Below are 21,286 nucleotides of genomic sequence, written 5' to 3' on the forward strand. Positions count from 1 at the left end.
AGCAAAGCTCACAAGCAAGCTATTTGTTTTCAATCTACTGTCATTTGTACTTTGTCTAAGAATTTCTTTATCTTCCTCATCTTTGGTATGTGTGTAGGTTTTTTATCTTTTAGAAAATCTAAGATCAGCTGACATTTTCACCAAGCCCATCCTCTTTGTAAGAGGATGCTGAGTTAATACAAGAGCTTAGGATAAACCACAAATATAGAGTGATATTATCGTATATTGGCAAAATGGAAATCACTGCCTTGAGAGATGGGCATTTTCCGGAGGAACTACCTTACTGGAGGAACTTACCTCCAGTAAGAAGTGAAAACTGAAACTAAGCAATGTGATCACTGTATTAGCAACTGCTGTACTGCAGACTGGAGCTCTGAGAGTTTATTTTTGCAATGATCCCTGCATAATGCTTTCCAGATGCATGGAAGGAGTTATGGGTACATTTATGATTAATATATGAAAGATACACAGGTACTAAGTGAAACTATGTGTACCCAGAGAAATGAAATCCTTAGTGCTGTTGACAGGCCAAGTGCTGGAACTGCCTGTATTTCTCAGATAACTGGTGGAAAGAGAAGTTATAATCAGTAAGAGGAAAAGCGGAGTGACTGTGTTGGATCGCAGGACTTTCAAGGGGGATTTTATCCTCTTAAATCCTCACTTCGCTTCTGCTACTCTTGCCTTCAAGTGAAAGGAGAAAAGGGGAGAATTGACCTACAGGGGTCAATAAATTCAATGTAAACCCATTGTTTGAGTCTAGGCCACCCAGTCAGGGTGGTGATGCTGATGAATTGTTCTCTAAAGAATTCAGAGATAGCTCTAGATCAACTGCCCTTGTCCTTACGGGTGACTTCAGCTTGTCAGCCATTAATTGGGAATACCATACAGGTGATAGAAACTCTGAACTTGTGTAGGACTTGCTGCTCCATCTGGATGCATATAAGTCTATGGAGCGTGATGGGATTTGTGCCAGGGTACTGAAAGAGATGGCTGACGTCACTGTGAGATGTCTCTCGATTATTTTTCAACAATCTTTGGAATCTGGAGAGGTCTCAATAGACTGGAAACTGTCAAATGTTGTCCTAGTTTTCGAGATGGGCAAAAAAGAAGACTTTGGTAATAATAGTCCTGTCAGTGTCACTTTGGTGCCTGGCACAATTAGGGAAAAAATAGTTCTGAAAAGACTGCTTATTGAAAAACATCTGAAAGTGCAGTCATTGATCACAGCCTGTCCAGGTTCATGAGGGGGAAGCCCTGTTTAACAAACTTAATCTCCTTTTATGACAAGGTTACCCACTTAGTTGACCAAGGGAAGCCAGTTGATACAATCTTTTCAGATTTTTAGCGAAGTTTACTATACTGTTTCTCACAGTATCCTTCTGGACAACTCGCAGTTAGTCAGAAGCAGAATGCAGTGTATGAGCAATTGGCTGATGGTTTGGGCACAAATGGCTGTTGCAAATGTTGTGTAAACACGAGGCTGGCAGCCAGTCACTGGTGGGGTTCCACAGGGCTCCATTTTAGGGACTGTTCTTTTCAGTGTTTTCAACAATGACTTCGATAACGTACTTGAAAGTATATAAAGTAAGTTTGTGAAGGATACTAAATTAGGAGGGATTGTTGACTCCCTTGAGGGTAGAGAGGCCTTGCAGAGAGGTCTTGACAAATTGGAGGGCTGGGCAATTGCCAGTCATGTGATGTTTAACAAGAGCAAGTACTGGATTCTGCCCTTGGGATGGGGCAGCCTTGGCCATAGATACGAACTAGGGGACATGAAGCTGGAGAGGAGCCCTACAGAAAGGGGTCTGGGGTTCTGCTTGATGGCAAGTGAGCCAGCAGTGTGCCCTGGCAGTCAGTAGGGTCATCCGTGCTCTTGGTTCTTCACCAGAGGGCAGTGGGCATGGAACAGACTTCCCAGGGCCGTGGTCATGGCCCCAAGCTGCCAGAATTCAAGGAGCATTTGGACAACGCATTCAAACATAGAGTTTGACTTTTGGGTGGTCCTTTGTGGAGCCAGGGGTTGAATCAGTGATTCTTCCAACTCAGGATACTGTATGATTCTGTAATGTCAGGTTGACATTTTGTAAGTGGATCCAGCTCTTTACCTTTTGATTGTTTTCTTTAAGGTAGCCTACATATTAGTCACGGTAATGCATTTCATGCCTTATTAGGTGATCTTTGACTACTTTGAAAAACTGATGGGATTAATTGGGGATTTCTGGTAGCATACTACTCCTAAACTAGGTTAAATGTAAAATTACTGTTCTTAGTAAAAACTGGATTAAAACAATGGTGAAAGAAAGTGGGTCTGGTACAGTGTACTGAAGAGCCTTTATAAAAATCATCAGTGCTGTTGGTGAAGTTCTGTAAATCTAATCTTTGTGCTTGGAAAGAGGGGGGAGATACAGGAGTGGTTAATTTTACATGACTTTGAAGGGCAATACTCTGCACAGATCAGATGTGCAGTATTTCTTCAACATACACAAAGTCCAGTGTGTGTGTAACAATAGAAGACGTTCTTTCAGGCTTGCTTCCCACTACCCTGGAGCTGTACTGCATTCAGCTCACTGTTCAGTATTTGGTTTCAGGAACCACACTGAAAGATTAAGTATCCAATGTCAGCACATGAAGTTACCTCACATTAGCTGCCTGATGTGTGCTGGGCACCATCATACCTTGGTTTTACCCTTCCAGGGGTCCTGCAAAAACCTCTTTCTTCCCTGGAGGACTTGTCTGTTTCTAATTACCTTGGATTTAATCCTCCAGGGAAAGTGTGCAAGTGTGAACGATCGCTGTGGAATGGCGTAATACATCAGGAACAAAATTGATTTGCCAAAACGGTAGATGTCTGCAGGTGAGATAGTCACAGCATTCTGGTTTTGATCATAATTACTTCAGAGGAGGAGAGAATGACAGTTCTGTTTTTTGCACAGATAAATTTCTTGACTTGCTGGTGCTGCTTTCCTGAGCAGTTAATTCAGTCTGCAAGGAGTTTTTTTCCCCACTGGGAGCAGCAGCTTGGTATGAAACGACTTCATTGGCTTTAACTTGTGGCAGACATTTTTAATGTTTATCCTGTTTGATTTATGTATCAATCCAATGCTTCAAAGCAATGTAAGTCTAAAGTAGCTTGTGAAAATGAAGATACATGTATCCTTTATAATTAACCAATTTTTCTCTGTTATGGTCTATTAAAATCAGCCTCCGTAGAGCTGTTAAAACGACAAATGCCAGAATTGCTTAATTTAATGAGGGTGATATTAAATTAAGGGCAGGTTTACCCAAATAACTGTGCCCATTAGATTAATACAGTAAACTTAAAGTAACAAGTCATGCGTGACGTACATTTGAGGAATAACAAATTTGAATTTAAATCGATTTTACAACTAATTTCATGTTGTAGTTCTGAAGTATTTTATAAGTGCATCCATGAAGTAGTGGTCACGACATTCAATTTAGGCACAGCAGACTCTGAGTTTGAAGTCTTCTAGAAACAATTGTTCTTGTTTACGGGTATTTTCTGGGGTAGGGAAGTAGGGAAGTGGGTGACAGAAGGAAAGAGAACTGTCAATACATTCTCATTTGTCATTTTGCTAATAGGCTTGTGTAATCAGATAGCTAATGCAGTTATTGCAACTGAAAATTAGGGCTAAACCAGAAGAGAACAGATTGGAGCACTTGAGTAAGCTTGTCTTTTTTTTCCAGATCATGAAATCTAACGAAAGTTAAACTAGGATTCTTAAACTGATTGATACAGTCTTAAAGTTGCTAGATGTTTGCTTGCAGTCTGGAAGAATTTCCATAGGTGTGATTTTGGCCATTAGCATTTTCTGCTGGAGAACTGGGGGGAAGCTTAGTAGTAGATGAGAAGAAAATATAATGCAGCATTGGCTCTGTTAGAGCTCTTGTTACTTGGAATAGGTGATATTACACAAAAAGAATTTCAAATGAGGCAGCAATACTAATTAGAGTGTAATTTAAAATGGAGATGCCCTTCATCCGGCACCTACCTCCAGACAATCATTGAATGCATTCTTAGAACTTCTTTCTTTTAGGACAAGCAGTGAGGCTATTTTACACCATCTTTGGATCTCTGCTCTTCACAGTGCTGGTGAAAATTTAATGTTAAAGTCCTGTGGAAAATCCCTTAAATATGTTCCGGTATTTCAACCATAGATGCGTTGCTTAGTGGCAAAGAAGGAAAGAAATAGTGTGCTTAGTTTGCAGTCTAGAAAGTTCTGTGGAAAATCTCCAGAACTGTCTCAACTGCTGGTGCATTGCTTAGTGATGAAGAAGGAACATAGTTTGTGTGTGTGTAGTTTGCAGCTGGAATTAGGGAACCAAAAAGTGCTTGCCAAAGGGAGTGCAGAATGTATCAGAGTTCTACCTCCCATTGCAAGACATGCCTGTATAATAAGGGGCTCTCCAACTCAGTTGGAAAAAGGGTCTGTGCTACCATTCCCCTTTCCATGCATGCACAAATAGAGAATCCCACCTGCTGCCACCCTGTGTGCAAGCTACAGATACATATGCAAAACAATCCCTTTTTGCAATAAATACGGAGGATTATGACTCGGTCATCTGGAGTGCACCCGTCACTTGAATATTACCTGACCAGAGGCTATACTGGAACCAGGGATGGTGATCCAGGTTGTCTGTTCCTGCCTATCCGAGTAGTACAGTTGTTTTCCTGTAATATAAGAGTAGTGCTCAACCATAACACTGATTATGAGTTGTATCCAGTCTCTTGGTGTGGCTGCATTTTCTGGGAGCTGGAAAGCTGTTTGTACGTTTTGTGCACTAAATATCTGCAGATAGTCTCATGCACGAGAAACTCGAGGGTTTTAGGGGAATTGTTAATTCACTCTAGTTTTCAGATGGATGCCCTTGATAGTGACAGCCTCTCCATAAGTGTTTTGTCATTTTATTTTATTTATATTTCCCTTTTTCTGCTCATAGTTATGACTGAAGGATGTTAATGGTTCAAAGGCCGTTTGCATTATTTGTGCAACAGAACAGAGCTACCTGGCAGAGTAAAATAGTTTTTTTCCTCCTTTACAGCTGAGATTGTGTGGGGAAGAGGTGGAAATGTGTAGACTTTCTTAATAAGCCCATTGAGCTCTCTCCCTGATAAGCACTCATCACTATAAGTTCTGTGATTCTTCACATCCTCAAAAAAAGAGCTGAGCCCTGGCAGCTGAGATTTCTTTGTCTTGGATGCATTCAGCCTTCTTAAGTAGTTTGGAAATAATGGTATTCTTACCTTTTTAATTTCTACACTGTTTGTTAAGGGAGCAGAAGGATGCTGATAGAATGCAGCAGGAGGCTGCCTTTAGTTGTCTCAGTGCCAGTATATGTTGGTGTGTATTTGAAGTGATTGGGAATGCCATCTTGCTTTGATTCCGAGGCCAAAGAGATTGGGAGAAGCTGAAGTTTGATCAGAAGTCTTGATGGAAGCAGTTTTTAAATCCACAGGGAATCATGGAATGTGTTGAATGTGAACTTAAACAGGGTTACACGTGTTTCATTGTGTTTGAAATTGCAAGCGTGCAGTTGAACAAATCATTGGCTGTCATTTGAGTTTTCCCAAATTTTGAGTCGAGGCATCAATATACTGAAATAAACAAAATGTATTAGTTTGAGTGAAACACACAGGGGTACTTCGGTACAATGTCTGTGGGTAGGAGAGCAACCAACATTTTCTTTGTGCAGTTGGGTTACTTATGTTCAGTACATCTGTTCGACCTCTGCCCTCCATGAAATCAGTGCATATAATATGTCTTCTCAGAAATGTTTGGGAAGAAAATGTTGTATTACATTGTTCCTTGTACCTTCCTTGTGTTATCTGCTGACCATGAGAAATAGTTATAAGGGCTAATAGTAGTTTTACTATTTTCTGTAGAGTTTTGACGTATGAATGCATGCCAAAATGTATGCAAGCAGTCTTTCATAGGAGAAAAGGGTTTTACCTCCAGTTCCCTTCTGCCTCTCTTTTTCCTAGGAAATTTTGCCAGTGCAGTTTCTTTCTCCCATAAATATCAGAGTGACTTGCAGTAATATTGCATTCTAAGTTACAAATTCTCTTCCTAAACCCCTGTGCAGTGCTATATGTGTCTCCCTACTGCTGCCTTCCTCCAGCGCAGCATACTTGGAAGTCTTCTGGGGGGTTCTGAATTACTTGCACCATCTTACCAAGCATTCCTTAACTTCACAGTGTCATGTAACCTGACTTCTTAACAGGCTGTTGAAGCCACACTGAATAAATGCTTGCTTACCTTTGAGAAACAGCTATGATACCTTACTCCCTTCTGTATAGGTAAGCATATGGAACGATGTGCTCTTTCCTTGCAAGCAGCTCATTGCGGTAATATTGGCGCACTGATCAATTGATAGGCTGCTATGTTTTGTCTTCATTCTAAGCTAGGTTGTATATATATATTCGTGTGTGTGTGTGTGTGTGTGTGTGTGTGTTTATATATGGTGTGATTAGTTGTGATTGTTGCCTGCATATTCATGGGCTGGAGTAGGAACATCTTTTAATACGCTTTCTTGTGAAGATCGTCCAGACGGCAGAGTATGTTGCTTGGGGAGAAAAAAGGAGGCAACTTGAGTAAGTAGCTTGCAACTTATTACTATGCAAGGCAGCCCTTCTTTTTCCTTCTGTAAATGATTGGCACTATTTCATTTAGCTGTACAGTTTTTGTAGCTTAAGCAGTGGGATGGGGGAAGTAAGTTTGAAATGTGCCGGATTCTAAACTTCATAGCAATTTCCTGTGAACTCCTGTTTTTTGCCCTGGGCTTGTGTAAGTTTGGGAACTTTGAAATTGGAGAAGTCTGTACTGATTTACATCAGCTGTACCACTGGCCCCTTTTGTGTAAGCAGGTTATATAAGATTTGGCAACCATACTGCCTTTGGGAAGGTGGAAAAAATGTTCAGCCCGTGTGACTTCTTTTTATTATGGCCGTGATACCTTCAGATGATTGGCTGCTTGTTGAGGGCATGGCCGTGATTTCTAATCTTTTCCAAAATGATGACCAAGGGGATGAAGTACCAGGAAATAAGAAATGACCTGCGGCTTTAAAGCTGAAGGGAAATATGGTCTTCATCCTGTTTTTGCTTCTGCACCTGGAATTTTAAAATTAAGGCCGCCGGGGTGCAGTTCACCAGCTTTATAATCTGTTTATTTTGCAAGGTGGCTTTCAGTCCCATTCTTCTGTTGTTACTGAAACACCATTTAAGCCCCAATTCATTGTGGTAATTAAGTATGTGCCAAAATCCAGTGACTTGCTGACTGCAGTTAAAGTGCATTTGTTTAATTGTCTTCTTATTAGAAAGCTCAGTAGTGAAGCTTGCAGCTACTGTGCTGTTACTAATAGAGAAGTAATTGGATTTTATGGCTCTATTTATTCTAGCACTTTTGGCTACTGAATTATGGATTTGATAGTCTGTTAGTGGTTGTGTGTACAGAAGGAAGGATGTATTTATCTTCTCACCGATGATCCTTTGGCTTTTGCTTTGCTTGGTTCCTGCTAGTTTCTTTGGTGTTCAGCTTAGGGGCAGAATTGGCAGAACTTCTGTGAAGTTATTGTTAGGTACTGATTTCTTCTCCGACAACCCCACACTTTTTGGCTTGAAAATGTGGTGTCAAAGGATAAAACCTAGTAAGGGTTAAGAAATAAATGACACTTAAGCTTCCCTCAGTAATTGAATAAAGAAACCAGGGAATTTGTCCCAAGGCTGCTTTTTGTTCTATGCTTCTCAAGCATGGTTTGTTTTTTATTTTTAGCAGTATTGAATTGTTTGTTGCTTAGCAGTGATTTTTGCTCACCGTGGCATTTTTTATTAGCTCTTTAGGAACTGATGTTTTCGTTTGCTTTTATAGCCTCAGTGCTGTTATGCTTGTATTGACCTGTTGCAACCCAGGTGGGATACTAAACTCCTGGGATGCCAAATCACATCCGTGAAAGTACAGTCAATCTAATGTGCACAAAGATACAAGTAGTGGTGTTGGTTCTTTTTGCTCCTTACAGTTGTTATGATGCACCCAAGCCCCAGGGGTACTTAAAATGTGTAACCTGCTCTTAGCCAATCAACTTTGGACTTTGCTGTCCAGCTCTCAAGCATCCCAACTGAAAAAAACCCAGACCTACCCAAGTGCATGTGTATGGCTCTCCAGTATTATTCTGCATGTCTGTTTTCAACAGGCTTTCAGAACAGAGAGCTTTTTAATAGCACCGACAGTGCCAGACTGACATCTACATAGCCTAGTGAATGATTCTGAAACCTTTTCTGGGCTATTTTTTTTTCTCTTTTTTTACAGAGAAATGAGAGCAGCGGAGTTTATTAATGTGTTAGATGCCAGCCAAAAAAAAAAAAAAAAAAAGTATATATATTTGAAAAACAAGAATATTGTCCAACTACCGTCAGCTGTCCATGAAACAAGGGTGTCTACACTTCTTTGAAGGACTTGGTTTCTACTAAGGTCCAGAAGAAATGTAGACTATTGAGTGGATTTTTAAAGCAGAAATAATGCATTGCTTAGCACTCCTGGCTCCTGAATTAGTTTAACAAGTTTAAGCCCTCTTAATGCCAAGTTAATTCATATTTCTTCCTAACAAATATATTAATATAATAATTCATATTTGTTCCTTCATGATGGAAGGAAGGGATGCCATTCAGAGGGACCACAGCAGGCTTGAAAGATGGGCCCGGGTGAACCTAATGAGGTTCAACACAGCAAAGTGCAAGGTTTTGTACTTGGGCCAGAGGAATCCCAGACATCCATACAGACTGGAAGGAGCAGTCCTTGAGAGCAGCCCTGCAGAGGAGGACCTAGGGGTCTTGATAGATGAAAAGCTTAACATGAGCCAGCAGTATGCCCTTGCAGCTCGGAAAGCAAATGGTATCCTGGGCTCCATTAAAAGAGGGGTGGCCAGCAGGGACAGGAAGGTGATTGTCCCCCTCTACTCTGCTCTTGTGAAGCCCCATCTGGAGTATTGCGTCCAGGTCTGGAGCCCCCAGTACAAGAAAGACAGGGAGCTGTTGGAGAGGGTCCAGAGAAGAGTCACAAAGATGATCAGGGTACTGGAGCACCTCTCTACTAAGACAGGCTGAGCGAGCTGGGCTTGTTCAGCCTGGAGAAAAGAAGGCTGCGGGGTGACCTCATGGCAGCCTTTCAGTACCTAAAGGGAGCCTACAAACAGGAGGGGAAACAACTCTTTGAAAGGGTTGATAACTGCAGGACAAGGGGAAATGGTTTTAAGTTGAGGGAGGGAAGATTTAGGTTGGATGTCAGGGGGAAGTTCTTTACAGAGAGAGTGGTGAAGTGCTGGGACAAGCTGCCCAGAGAGGTTGTGGATGCCCCGTCCCTGGAGGTGTTGATTGGATGGGGCCCTAGGCAGCCTGGTTTAGTATTAAATGTGGAGGTTGGTGGCCCTGCATGTGGCAGGGGGGTCGGAGATTCATGATCCTTGAGGTCCCTTCCAAGCCGGGCCATTCTGTGATTCTAACATATCCAGTGAGCAACTGCAGTAGTGCATGGCCTGTGACAGTGAAGCCTGACTTTCCTTTGAAAAGCCACACTAAGTTTCTTGTTGTGTTCTTCTGTACATCCTCCGCCCTGTCCCTTCCCAGGGCCGTCAGAACTATCTGATGTTTGCATGATTTTGTCCTGTCCTAATGGCGTTTTGAAGATGCGAAGTGTGAGATGTAACTGTTGCCAATGGGCACTCTAAAATACTTAATTTCTCTATTGTCTTTCCCACATGGATCTTGCTCCACTTGACCCAAATGAAACAAGCAGATTTCAGTAGTTTGTGTAGGCTCTGGTGTTCTTGATCCCTGAGCTATTTCAAAGATAGGTTTGATAGGGCTCTTCTGATCGCATCAAGAATGTGGGTGTGTTGGTTTGTTTTCTTTTCCTTACTCTGAAATTTGTATCCTGTGCTGTTTGAAATATGAATGAGCATATATATACATATATATGTACATTTATACTAAAAACAGATTCTGGTTATTAATTTTCTAATTTAAAGCTGTTTCCTATTGAATTTTTACATGCTTTTAGCTGCTTCTGGTGTGAAATTCATGCTACTCTTGCTGTCTCTTCTTTCTCCTCTCTCTTTCCCTTGGCACTGTTGTTCACATGACTACCGTAGTGGTAGTATTAAGCCTCTCTGTGCTGGCTCTTTTTCCACACTGCTTGGCTACATTTTTGAGCAAGTTGCTTCCTTATGATGCCTGAAGACTGGAGAACTTGTTTCCCAGCTCTTTGCTGACATGTCTTAATGTTCGGACTCTGGCAAACTGGCTTTTGTCTTACTCTTCCAGTTGAATTTGTGGTGCCTCTCTAGCTAAACTCTCGTCATTCTTTCCATAATAACTGGACTTCTTCCCAGGATTTATAACTTGTCCAGAAAGTACCTGTCTTCAGCTGACTCTTAATGTAGCATGTTTCATCCAGAGGCTGCACGTACTTAATTTGGTCTGAACTGCCTTTGTTGCAAAGTAGAGGAGGATAAAAAAGGCAGTTTGACACTGTATGTTCTTAAAAATCCCACACAGCATTCATTCAAAACGTGTCATTTTATGGCCTCATTAATGCTTCATGCCAAATGCTGTGTTGTGCTTTGCAATGACCAAAAAAAGTCAAAACAGCCTTAGATGGTGCTATGGTGGGAGAGGAGGGCTGAAGAGGACTATGCTAGCTAGTTGTAGGGTCTGAGGCATGTCTTGGCTGGTGGAAAGTAATGGTGCTCTCTCTGGGGAAGTTTCATAATGAGCTTCATTCCTTCTTATAGGGTGCTAATGTCAGAAGCAAGGATAAGAACCAGGGAAGGAACTGCTTGATTTGGCAGCAGTAAGATTTTAAATAGACTTGCATAGACCAGGGATTCCCATCCTTTTCTGCAGGAACAGCTCATCTCTTCTTATAATGGTATTGTAACTCCTAGTTTAGTCCTGATGTGTTAAGTGATCCCCAGAATGGTGTTGACTTGCTGAAATTCCTGGCAGTTCAGCAACTGCTGCTTGCCAAAAGAGTGGGAACCTATTGGAAAAGGGCAGGAAGGTATAGATGAAGTCAAGAGTTGCTTTTTGCTATTCTACTCTTGGCATTCCTTCTCGTGAGATGAACCAAAGGGCACTTGAGAACGTGTGAAGTGCACGAAACCATCGATCAGTAGATGCTTGATGACCGTGGAGGCTCAGTATATCTTGAAAAGTTCTCCAGGAAGATCAGCTTTATAGTACTTATGTGATTGCAAGGACATGCTGCAATCAGGATGAGGTGATGACAGGGTAATAATGATCTCTTCTGTGTTAAAGTTAAGATGGGAGGGGAGTGTTTTGAGAGTATGTTACTTGTGTACAGACGGTTCTACATTTTGTCCAAGTGTATCTTCATGCTGCTAACCTTTCTTAGAACTTCTGCTACTTTGATTATGTTGTATTGTTTTAGAACTTTCAATGATTGAGCTCATTATCTGTTAATTAGCTAAAATCAGGGATATATCTCTTCTGTGGCAAATTATGTGTGAAGGCAAGTGTGTTGATATTGTCCAGCAGTCCGTGTAGCCAAGGATGCCCCATGAGAAGGCATCATCTGTGAAATAGGGCAATAGGTTTGAGGGACAGAGGGAAGACAGTTTGGAACTGGAGCTCTTTTGATACATTAGACAAGCCATGAGGGCCCTTTGGCTTACAGACTTTTTAAATATTTCTCATCATCTGATTGCATTAAGCTTCAAGGCAAGCTGCAAGCATTTTGTTTTTTTTTTTTGATAACAGAATTGAGGATGAGGATTTTGCTGGAGGGTAATTTTGTTTTTTTTTCATCCTTGTTATTTAATGGGACTTAGCTAGTTTTGTCTGTTTCATTTTGCTTTTAAATACTTATGGGATTTCTAGTTTTCTTATAAGCTCCTGTTTGGTCTGCATTTGCACATTAATATATGAATGTGATATTGTCATAACCAAATTATGACGACTGCTTCAAAAGTAATGCCTGCTATTTTATGATGTTGACCCATGATGGTGGATGTTGGTGGTGTGGCAGTAGAAGTTGAACTTTCCTGCCAATATTCCAATACATTTTGTTGTTCTGTGACAGGTGGCAGTGGAGGAGCAGTCTGACAAAGTGGTGTCAGATGTGAGGGTATGAATGAAGCAAAGATATGGCGTTGAATTCATCCATGTGAGGAAAAAAGTGGCACCATTAACGTTCATTAGTGCTTATTGAACATTTATTTAGACCAAACAGTGGAGTTGAGCACAGTGTTGAGTGGTGCATTTCAACAGTGGCAACACTGACGTGAAAGACAAGCTGCGTTCTGGATGGCCATGCACAGCTGTCACACCATAAAATGGAGAGTGTCTCAATCAGCTCATCCATGTGAATCATCACATAGCAACCAAGGAGCTGTTTATGGAGCTGAATATCAGCTCCAGTGCATAGGAAACAGTGGTGGCAACATTGGAACAGAAAGAACACCATATGCAAGTTTGTCGGGACCTGTTGAACCAATGCAAGGCCAAAGATAGTTTCCTGGATTGCATCATTACTCACTGTAATGATTATTCACAAAATGTGATTTCACCACTGTGAGTCAAAACAGTAGTCCATGGAGTGCCAACGTGTGCAATCTCAATTGAAGAAAAAGTTCAAGATGCAGTCCTCAGCAGTAGAGTAATGTGCTCTGTCATCTGGGATACAAAAGGGAGATCCTTCTGGATTTCCTGGAACCTGGACAAACCAGCAACTCTGACCACTACGTTGTGAAACTGGCTGAGCTGAGGGCTTGAACTTACAGAGTCAGGCCAGAGTAGGAGACTTTTCTCTTGCAACGTGAAAGTACCAGGCCCCATACCAATTTGAAGACGATTGAGTATGTTGACTGTCTTGGCTGGACTGTCCTACCACATTCACTGTATATTTGGAAAACCTGGTGTTTTGTACCGGAGAATTTTCTCCATCAGATACTGCTGTTGTGCTCTTAATGTCTGTTACAGTTTTCATGGAAATAAATGGGAGGCATTACTTTCGGAGCAACATATATATAGCCCAGAGTCACCTTTAGATAACTGGGATTTTCTTCATTCAGCAGTCAGATTTTGGACTGCTCTGAACAGATCCTTCATTTTCTAAGAAGGAACTGTATACTGTTAAGCAACCGGCGCAAGGAAACAGTGAACAGAAGTTCACTGAGCAACCTGTTACTGGTTTTGAATGGATCTGGAACATAACACTGGAGTAAGATGGTTTCTGTTCTGAGCTTGCATTTGTTTGTTTTAATAATTTATGTCCTGTCTAGAATCTACTGAAGACGTTCCAGTGAACTCAATGATGTTACTAGGCCGTTGTGGAGGTGAAAGAAAATTCTACTTTTATGGTTTGAAATTTGAAGAGAAAATTTCACTTTAGGAAATGTTGATTTTTTTTTTATTATTATTATTATTATTGTTATTATTTTTTTTTTCTAAGACAGCTAAGACAACTGTACTGGGCCCCATTTCTGTTTAGCCCTTTTTGTTCATTTCCATTCTTCTGGAGATGTCTTAAGATGTCCATTGCATACTTGAAGTTAGTGTAGCTGTGCCAAATCTGAGAAGCGATTTCACTGAAAAAGTGACCTGACTACAATGACTATTTGGCTGGATGAGTTTCTCAGTCTGATTCTCCATCTGGCTGTGTAGACGGCTGCTTTAGTATCTGCCCTTCTCTAATTGTTTGTCAATAGCTGCCTCACCACACAGTTTGAACTGCCACAAATTACAGCCTGACCTGTTAAGGAAAACCAAAATGAACGGCAATTTACATTCATACCTCGGCCTGTGCTCTGTGGCAGCTCAGCTCCTGCTTCTGCTTCTTCATGAGCAGTTGGCCGTTGCTGGAAGAGAGATGTTTTGAGGAAGGCATTTGGGGACAGAAATACCCTGCAGCCATCCTCAGGTGAGCTGTCTCAGTTCATCAATCAGAAACCTGAGGCCTCGTGTGTATGGAAGTTTTATCTGGTAAATTCCTTGTTTTACCCTCCCACACTCAAATGTATGTGTATTGTGATACAAGTGAACCCTTTCTCTCTGTTTGTATTCCACTCTCCAGTGGGATAAACAGGCCAACAGTGATTTATATGCTACTATGACCAGAATTGTTTAAATTAATGTGGCATAGGACAGAAGAATCTTGTGAGGTACGACTATGCTAAAACTGGAGTTGTGGCTGGAGCAGGGTGCAGCACCTACACTGAGATCAGAGCAATCTAAGCTTGAGTTCTGAGGGATGTGCCCTGAGAATAGCTATTGCGGCTGCTGTTGCTTTGCTGAGAGAATGGCCCCAGCTGCCTGTGGAGGGGCTACAGAGCTGCTACAGTTTCCATGGCTGTCTTTTTTTTGTAGGGGAGAACATCCTGTAGATGCTAAGAAATGTGATAGCAATTAGAAATGTCCCTGCTTCTCTCTTCCAACTAGGCAGTGTTCTTTCATAAAAAAACCATGAGGTCTTCCCAGCCTGTGTGCGTGCTCAGAAAGTGTGTTGTTTGACCTTTGTGGTTCTTAGCATGGTTGTATAGCCTTGCTGTCTTCTTCAGGGGATTTGAGACAAACCAGATTACAAAAACTGTAAGCACGGGCTCTGCAAGGCTGGAGAGGTACCACTTCACTGTAGTTTCTGGACTTGGCTAAAATGTAGCTCAGTACGAACCCTGAGCTGGTGCCTGTCTGTCACTGCTGAAGAACCTGGAGCGCTGGTGAGTTCAGTGCATAGACATCTAACTGATTTTGTTTGAGAGCTCACTCAGGTCAAGGGCTTGCTGACATAGAATGTTTGAAATAGCTGCATTGGGAAAGCACCCAGACCTTGTAGAGTTCACCATTTTTTAATCTAGTCCTTTCTGGTTGATAAATGCTTTTAATGTCTCTATTCAGGCTACTTGAATTGCCTGTAAGTGAAGTGACAATAAAAGTGGGGGGTTTGATGGGAGAGGGAAAACATCTGCAGTCTTAATTTTAATGTAATTCTAAATTCGCATGGATTTGCGATTTGTTGTTAAGCAGAAATGAACTTTGAGGCACTTTATTCTTTTTGTAAACCAACTTTCAAAAGGAAGTTTACTTGTAGCATGTTTTGGAAATTTGTTGGGTAACTGTTGTTTCTGAATGGGATTGAGGTTATTAACTTGCAATAACTGGGCAAGCAAGGACAGTGCTCTGTTGTAAATGCTTGTGACAAACGGGGGCTGCCCAACGTTGATGAGTAAAGATAATACATTATGCAGAAACCATACTTCTGTGATGTGCTCTCTTGAAGGACTCTTTTTGCACCCTCTGGAACTGTCATTTGAATTGCTATATGTTGATGTTCTTGGGGAAATATGTGTTTGTGCATTTTCACCACTGCATGGTGGAACATGAAAGAATCAAAATCAAAGACGCTTCAGAACATTACAAAGAGCTTCTGTCTCTTCTGTTGATGAAGCTAATGAACATACATTGTGATTTATTTTTGTGCATCTCTGCTTTCTTTTTTAGATACATGTATTGGACTGACTGGGGCGAAACACCCAGAATAGAACGGGCAGGAATGGACAGCAGCACGCGAAAAATAATTGTTGATTCAGATATCTATTGGCCAAATGGACTCACAATAGATCTTGATGAGCAGAAACTTTACTGGGCTGATGCAAAATTGAGTTTCATTCATAGAGCAAATCTGGATGGCTCCTTTAGGTAAGTTTCCTTAGTTCCCTAAGTAAGTTCCCTAAGTAAGTTCCCTAGTAAGTAATATGGCGTGGATTATTTCTCACCCCCTGTATTTGTTCTGAACCAAGACTTTTTTCAGTAATCCAGAATAATGCTTAAACCTTGTTGTTCATTGGTGTAGCAGAAATGCAAGTCAGGGCCTAAAGTAGTGATTGAGCACCTGGTGGGAAGGAAGGGCCAATACAGGGGAGTTCAGATGTATGCAATGTACCTGAGTGACCGGAAGGGGTGGAAGCCAGGATCCACCCCTTTCCAGACTTCATTTAAGGGTTGGCAGTGGAGGCAGTGGGGTGTCTTGCTGGAGATTCCTGTCTACCTAAGGCCTTGTGAAGGTGAGCAGCTTTTTTCCTTTGTTTCTGCATCCACAGCTGTCGCACTTGGGCTTATCCTCACTTGCTGCAGCCTGCGACTCTGCTACCCTGCTGTCATTGCTGTGTTTTAGTCACATTATAGCATTACAAATGTAAACTCACTTGTTGGTAGCTCTGTAAAAACAGAATGCTCACATGCTGTAAAACTGTCTTTAAGGATATTTTATTGTTATTTTATTATTGATTGTTTATAGCCCTCTTGCACAGCATTTTTTTATGGCTCATGCTTATCTTTAGAATAATAGGAGATGCTCATCCTTGGCCCCAGGCAATATAACATTTGACTAGTGCTATGGGAATTTTTTGGTATTTTACTCTGCTTTTTTTTTCAACAGGAAATATATGTTGAGACACCTGTCCTTGGCCCTGTCCAAAGATGTACTTTGTGGCATGCCTACAAGTACCCAAATTCATCTTATTTCAGACTGTGAGTGAGCAAGATTTTTCTAAGGCTTGATAGAAAGCGCAGTATGCAAGTGTGCAGGCTGCTGTCCAGGTGTCCCTGTTGATTTTAACTGTTAAAGAATGACACAGATCACCCTACAGATAGGCCAGGCCTGGACGTTTAAGTTTGTACCTTAAGCTGTGCAGCGTTCAGAGGACAGGTTGCATTGGTTCTGAAGGGTATTTGCCAGTGAAACCTCCCATTGAGGAGGCAGGTCTCTGTGTTCTGGTCCAGCTTTGGTCTTCACGTAGCCTGTTGAATTGTCCGTGGTATACCAAACTGCAATTGATTCCTATGTGATTAATAGAATTATGTTTGGTCTGGTCAGACAAAGCAACCAGAATGATTCGTTCTTAAATGCAGCCTGCCCGACTGTTTGGATCCTAGACTTCTATGTTTAGGAGAGGCTTAAGTGTGCACTCAGGTTACATGGGTAGGAAACTCATAGTGCAGAAGTCCTGCTTGTATAGTTTGCTGCTTTTTGAAAGAATGGCACTATATTTCTAGAGTGAAGTGATATTTAATTATATGAATAATTGAATTTTATCTTGAAACACAACTTTGGATGCTGAGATTTTGTTATCCGTTCTAAAGAAGTCTACCTTGGGGAAAGAGAGGAACGTTCTTATCGTATAGTGCTGTGCTGACTTGTGACTTGTCAGAAGGTTGCTATCCCAGTGTGTCAACAGCACCCTGAGGCAAACTGGAGATAGCAGTGACCTTTGTGTAGCAAACATGGACACTATTTCAAAACATCTAAAAATTTCTGTTATGCAGTCATTCAGTATCAATAGAAATTTGGGGTTTTCTTATACTCTTGTCTGTATTGCATACCTCTCCCCCAGCAGATAACACTATATTTTCCATTGATACCTTTCAGTTTTTTTGCAGTTGCATTCCATGCCTGATTTTCACACTCATAAAAGAGGCATAACGATATTGACATCCTTTATAAAACACTCTTAAGTTCTATTGAGAGCACTCTGTAGAGCTAGATAATGGTGGCATTGTGGTGAGTGACAAGTACTAAGTAACTGTCAGAAGCATAGACAAGGGAAGAGGCCTTTACAGAAGGGAGTGGGAGCTCAAAGGCTTTGTGCAGGTTCATAGAAAGTTGTCTCATAATTCTAAATCTAAGAGATTTTCATACAATACAATGTGAATATGTCCCTCTTGTTTAGGGATGGGTGACAGAGTATAAGTTTTCCAGTCTGATTCCACAGTTCTCATGCACGTTAAAATTTAATAAACTTTACTTGCATGTTTGTGTAGAAACTTGGAGTTGTAATGCATAAGTAAAATGTGTTTTGCTCATATTTAGGTAGGGGAAGACCACCTGAAAATGAGTACATTTATCCCAGCCATTGGCCTTTGTGACAGATTGGTGCATGTCCACCCCCCATGCAGTGTTGTATTTTGCTAGGAAGGAAATGGTACTTTAGGAAGAAAAATAATGCATGCACTATTTTGCATTAGAAAAATTACCTCACTGTTGTATGCTTTTTACATGTGTTACAGTCAGCTGCTGGAGAACTGATGTCATGCTGGATGTCAGGATATTCCCGTGCAGGATGTGAAATTCCTTGTGTCTTTCTCACTGCATGTGGACTGCAGGCGTTGTTCAACCTGCTTTGTAGTGTAGCTATATAATAAAACTTCCTGAAAATATTATGCATGTGAATAAATCCAGTGAATATTGCTCCTAATTTTTCTTTTTCTTTTCTTTTTTTTTTCTCTTTATTTCATTTATTTTGTACGATTTACTTTTCTCCCTTCCACCAATGAATATGGAATAAGAAATATATGAAGCTGGAACTCTTAGGTCCTGCTGGCAAAGTAGACTTCAATAATATGAATTTTGAACCAATCAAACAAAATTGACCTTCTTTGTGTGCAAATGGATTTGTGAGAGAGAGGTTGCTTCTGTTTCTTAAGCACACATCCAAATGAGTTTCAAACAGAGCTATCAACAAAAGTCTTAATGCGGTTCTAGTACTTCAAAACTCAAATGAGAAGAAAATTTGTACTCTGCATGGTGAATTAATGTTACCGGAGCAATCTGCCTGTTATATTGGCAAGATTCAGTTTCCAAGCATGTCAGCTGGAATGTAATTACAGAGAGGGAGAGACTTGATACCTAAGAATGATGGAAATAGGGACAATATATGGTGGAAAACAGCTGCTACGATACTAGAATACAAGTACAGCCACTGCTGTTTGTTTTTGTTTTTTTTAAAAGGCAGTAGCAAAGTGTGGAGAGGAAAATCAGTAATTCTATTTGTTCTCTGGTGTTTAATGGTGAAAGAAGTAGTGATAGTTGAAGGACAGAAATTTCAGAGCAGTTTTAGTGTTCTGTTTGGAACAGAAAGAATAATAATAACTTTCTTTTTCCATATTGTGTATGTGAAAATGCTTGCATGTGCCAGTCTGTTTTAAATCTGTCCTATGTGTGCAAGATTGATGTCTCAGTGTATTTGAAGAATTTTGGGAGTACTTTTTATTTCACCTTCAGAAACTGCAGATGGTAACTATGTTGATTAAAAAAGAAAATGAACCTTCCCTCTCAAGTCTTTATTGTTATCAACCTTATCTATACAAATAATTCAAATGCAGATTGGAATACAGGTATAAGAGAAATGTGCTCCTTGCTTTCCTTCAGGATGATGCTGGGAGTTAAAGGCTTCTCAAAGTTGTATGCTGATTTATTTGAATGCTGCTTTGCTGCCTCAGAAGCCTGGTGTAGAAGGCCATGTGAATGCCTTTATACACACTTAAAATGCATAATTTTTTTGTGAAAATTGAGTTCATGTTATTTTGATTGAAGAATTGTCAAGTGTGCTTCTATGAGTGAGTATCTCCAAAGCTCTTGGATCTGAGCTACACGGATTAATTGCAACGTGCATGAATTTGGGGATCTCGTGAGTTCAGAAAACGCATCGGAGTTTTCATACGTTCTGTGGCTTTTGGTTCAAGTCATTGCAAATGTGAGAATATATGCATACGCAGAAGAAAGGGAGTGCAGCTGAATGCCATCTGAAAATGTCTGAAGTGTTTTTTGATTTATATTCATCACAAGTATTTAGTCTTAAACAAAGCATTACTGACAGGAGACAAACTGTTGACTGCTATCTTAGGGAGAACGCTCAAAGAATATGGCTGTGAAGAGCCTGGATTTTGTGATGGACGGCCTGTGTTTTGTCAGCTTGTATTGTGCAGGGCTTTGTGAGGCAGACAAATGGCCCTCGAGTCATTTCTTCATTTTCCTGCTCTGAGAAAGAATTGGCTGCAATTGATGATTGCAAACATGAAAGTCCTGGGTAAAGATGTCATATGTTGCAAACAAGGACAGGGAAGGGGGAAGAGGGGGAAAAAAAAAGAAAAAAAAAAAAGAAAAGAAAAGAAAAAAGTTTTAGTGGGAGGAGCACACTGAAGACCTGTGTTTCCTCCCAAAGGCAGTTGTACGTGGATGTTCACACAGCCCTGTTAAGGGACTCTGGTGTGGCCTTTCAGAGGTCAGTGTGTAGCTGAACCAGATACTGCGTTGCTATGAAACATGGTATATTTGTTTTCTTATTGCTATGAAGGGGCAAAGTCTAAATTGTCGTTCCCACATTTTTGCATAGCTAACTATTCATTTGGAAGGTGCTTGCCGTTATGTTCTGTAAGGGCATGCTGACGTGAAGTGACTTAATGGTTGCTAAAACCAGGTGTTTTTCTTTCATTCACAACCTTAGAGGTTAATTGTTGAGTTTGGCCTGCTGTAGCTGCTGATAACTGTGGTTTATTTCAAAGCGTTTTCAAATTGATGTGTGAAGAAAACTAATTTTCAAGTTATAAAGACTGAAAAACATAGGAAAAGGAATTTATAGTACAATCATGAATGTTTTTAACATGCAGTACAGGAGGGTATAAGTAAAATAGTTTAAAGATATGCAAATAAATGTCAGATGCGTGTTTGCTTGGACTAAGTTCCTTCTGGATTAATGTAAAAGGTTGTTTTATGCTCCAGTATGAGTGTCATTTTCATCACCAGATGATTCTCCTGGTTCAGTGATTTTTGATAAAAGATGACAATTTCGGTGTGAGTTTTTAAAAAGTCATGCTTTTTTTTTTTTTTTCCCCCTGAAGTCTAGTGAAAGCAGCGCAAACTAATCCTTGCCCTTTCTTTCATGTAGGCAAAAGGTTGTTGAAGGAAGTCTTACTCATCCATTTGCGTTGACATTGTCTGGGGACACTTTGTATTGGACAGACTGGCAGACACGTTCCATTCATGCCTGTAACAAACGGACGGGAGAGAAGAGGAGAGAAATATTATCAGCTCTCTATTCACCCATGGACATCCAGGTCTTAAGTCCAGACCGGCAGCCCTACTGTATGTTTTACTTTTCCTTGAAGCCTTTTGCATAACTGTTTCTCGTTTGTGATGACAGCATTAATCAGAAAAAGGAGTAGTGTGGATTTTTACTGTTTTGAGAATATTTCAGAGAATTAGTTGTGAAACCATAATTACTCAATCTTTTATCTTTCTTTGAAAATTCAAGACTGGGTAGGTAAGAGCTCATTCATCAGCCCAGTTGGTAGTAAAATTCCAAATCCAGTGCAGTACTTCAGTGATATTTTTAAAGACTTGCCTTAGAACTTTTAAAATACTGTGATTTTTAAAGACATGAAAAAAAAAAAAAAGCACATCACTGCATTTTTTTTGTAAGTAC

The 21,286-nt window shown here is 40.6% G+C and overlaps 1 protein-coding gene across 1 annotated transcript in view; it reads left to right on the forward strand.

Annotated features, from left to right (window-relative positions):
- The window catches only part of LRP5 (LDL receptor related protein 5), a 135,935-nt gene that overhangs the window by 32,927 nt on the left and 81,722 nt on the right, over window positions 1-21,286 (forward strand). Inside the window, exons 3-4 of the mRNA XM_085224402.1 lie at window positions 15,528-15,725; window positions 20,750-20,946. Coding sequence (XP_085080528.1) covers window positions 15,528-15,725; window positions 20,750-20,946 — 395 coding nt within the window. The remainder of the gene's footprint in view (window positions 1-15,527; window positions 15,726-20,749; window positions 20,947-21,286) is intronic.

The sequence above is a fragment of the Meleagris gallopavo genome, chromosome 5, assembly GCF_905368555.1.
Source record: "Meleagris gallopavo chromosome 5, MGAL_WU_HG_1.1, whole genome shotgun sequence".
Classification (NCBI taxonomy): Eukaryota; Metazoa; Chordata; class Aves; order Galliformes; family Phasianidae; genus Meleagris; species Meleagris gallopavo.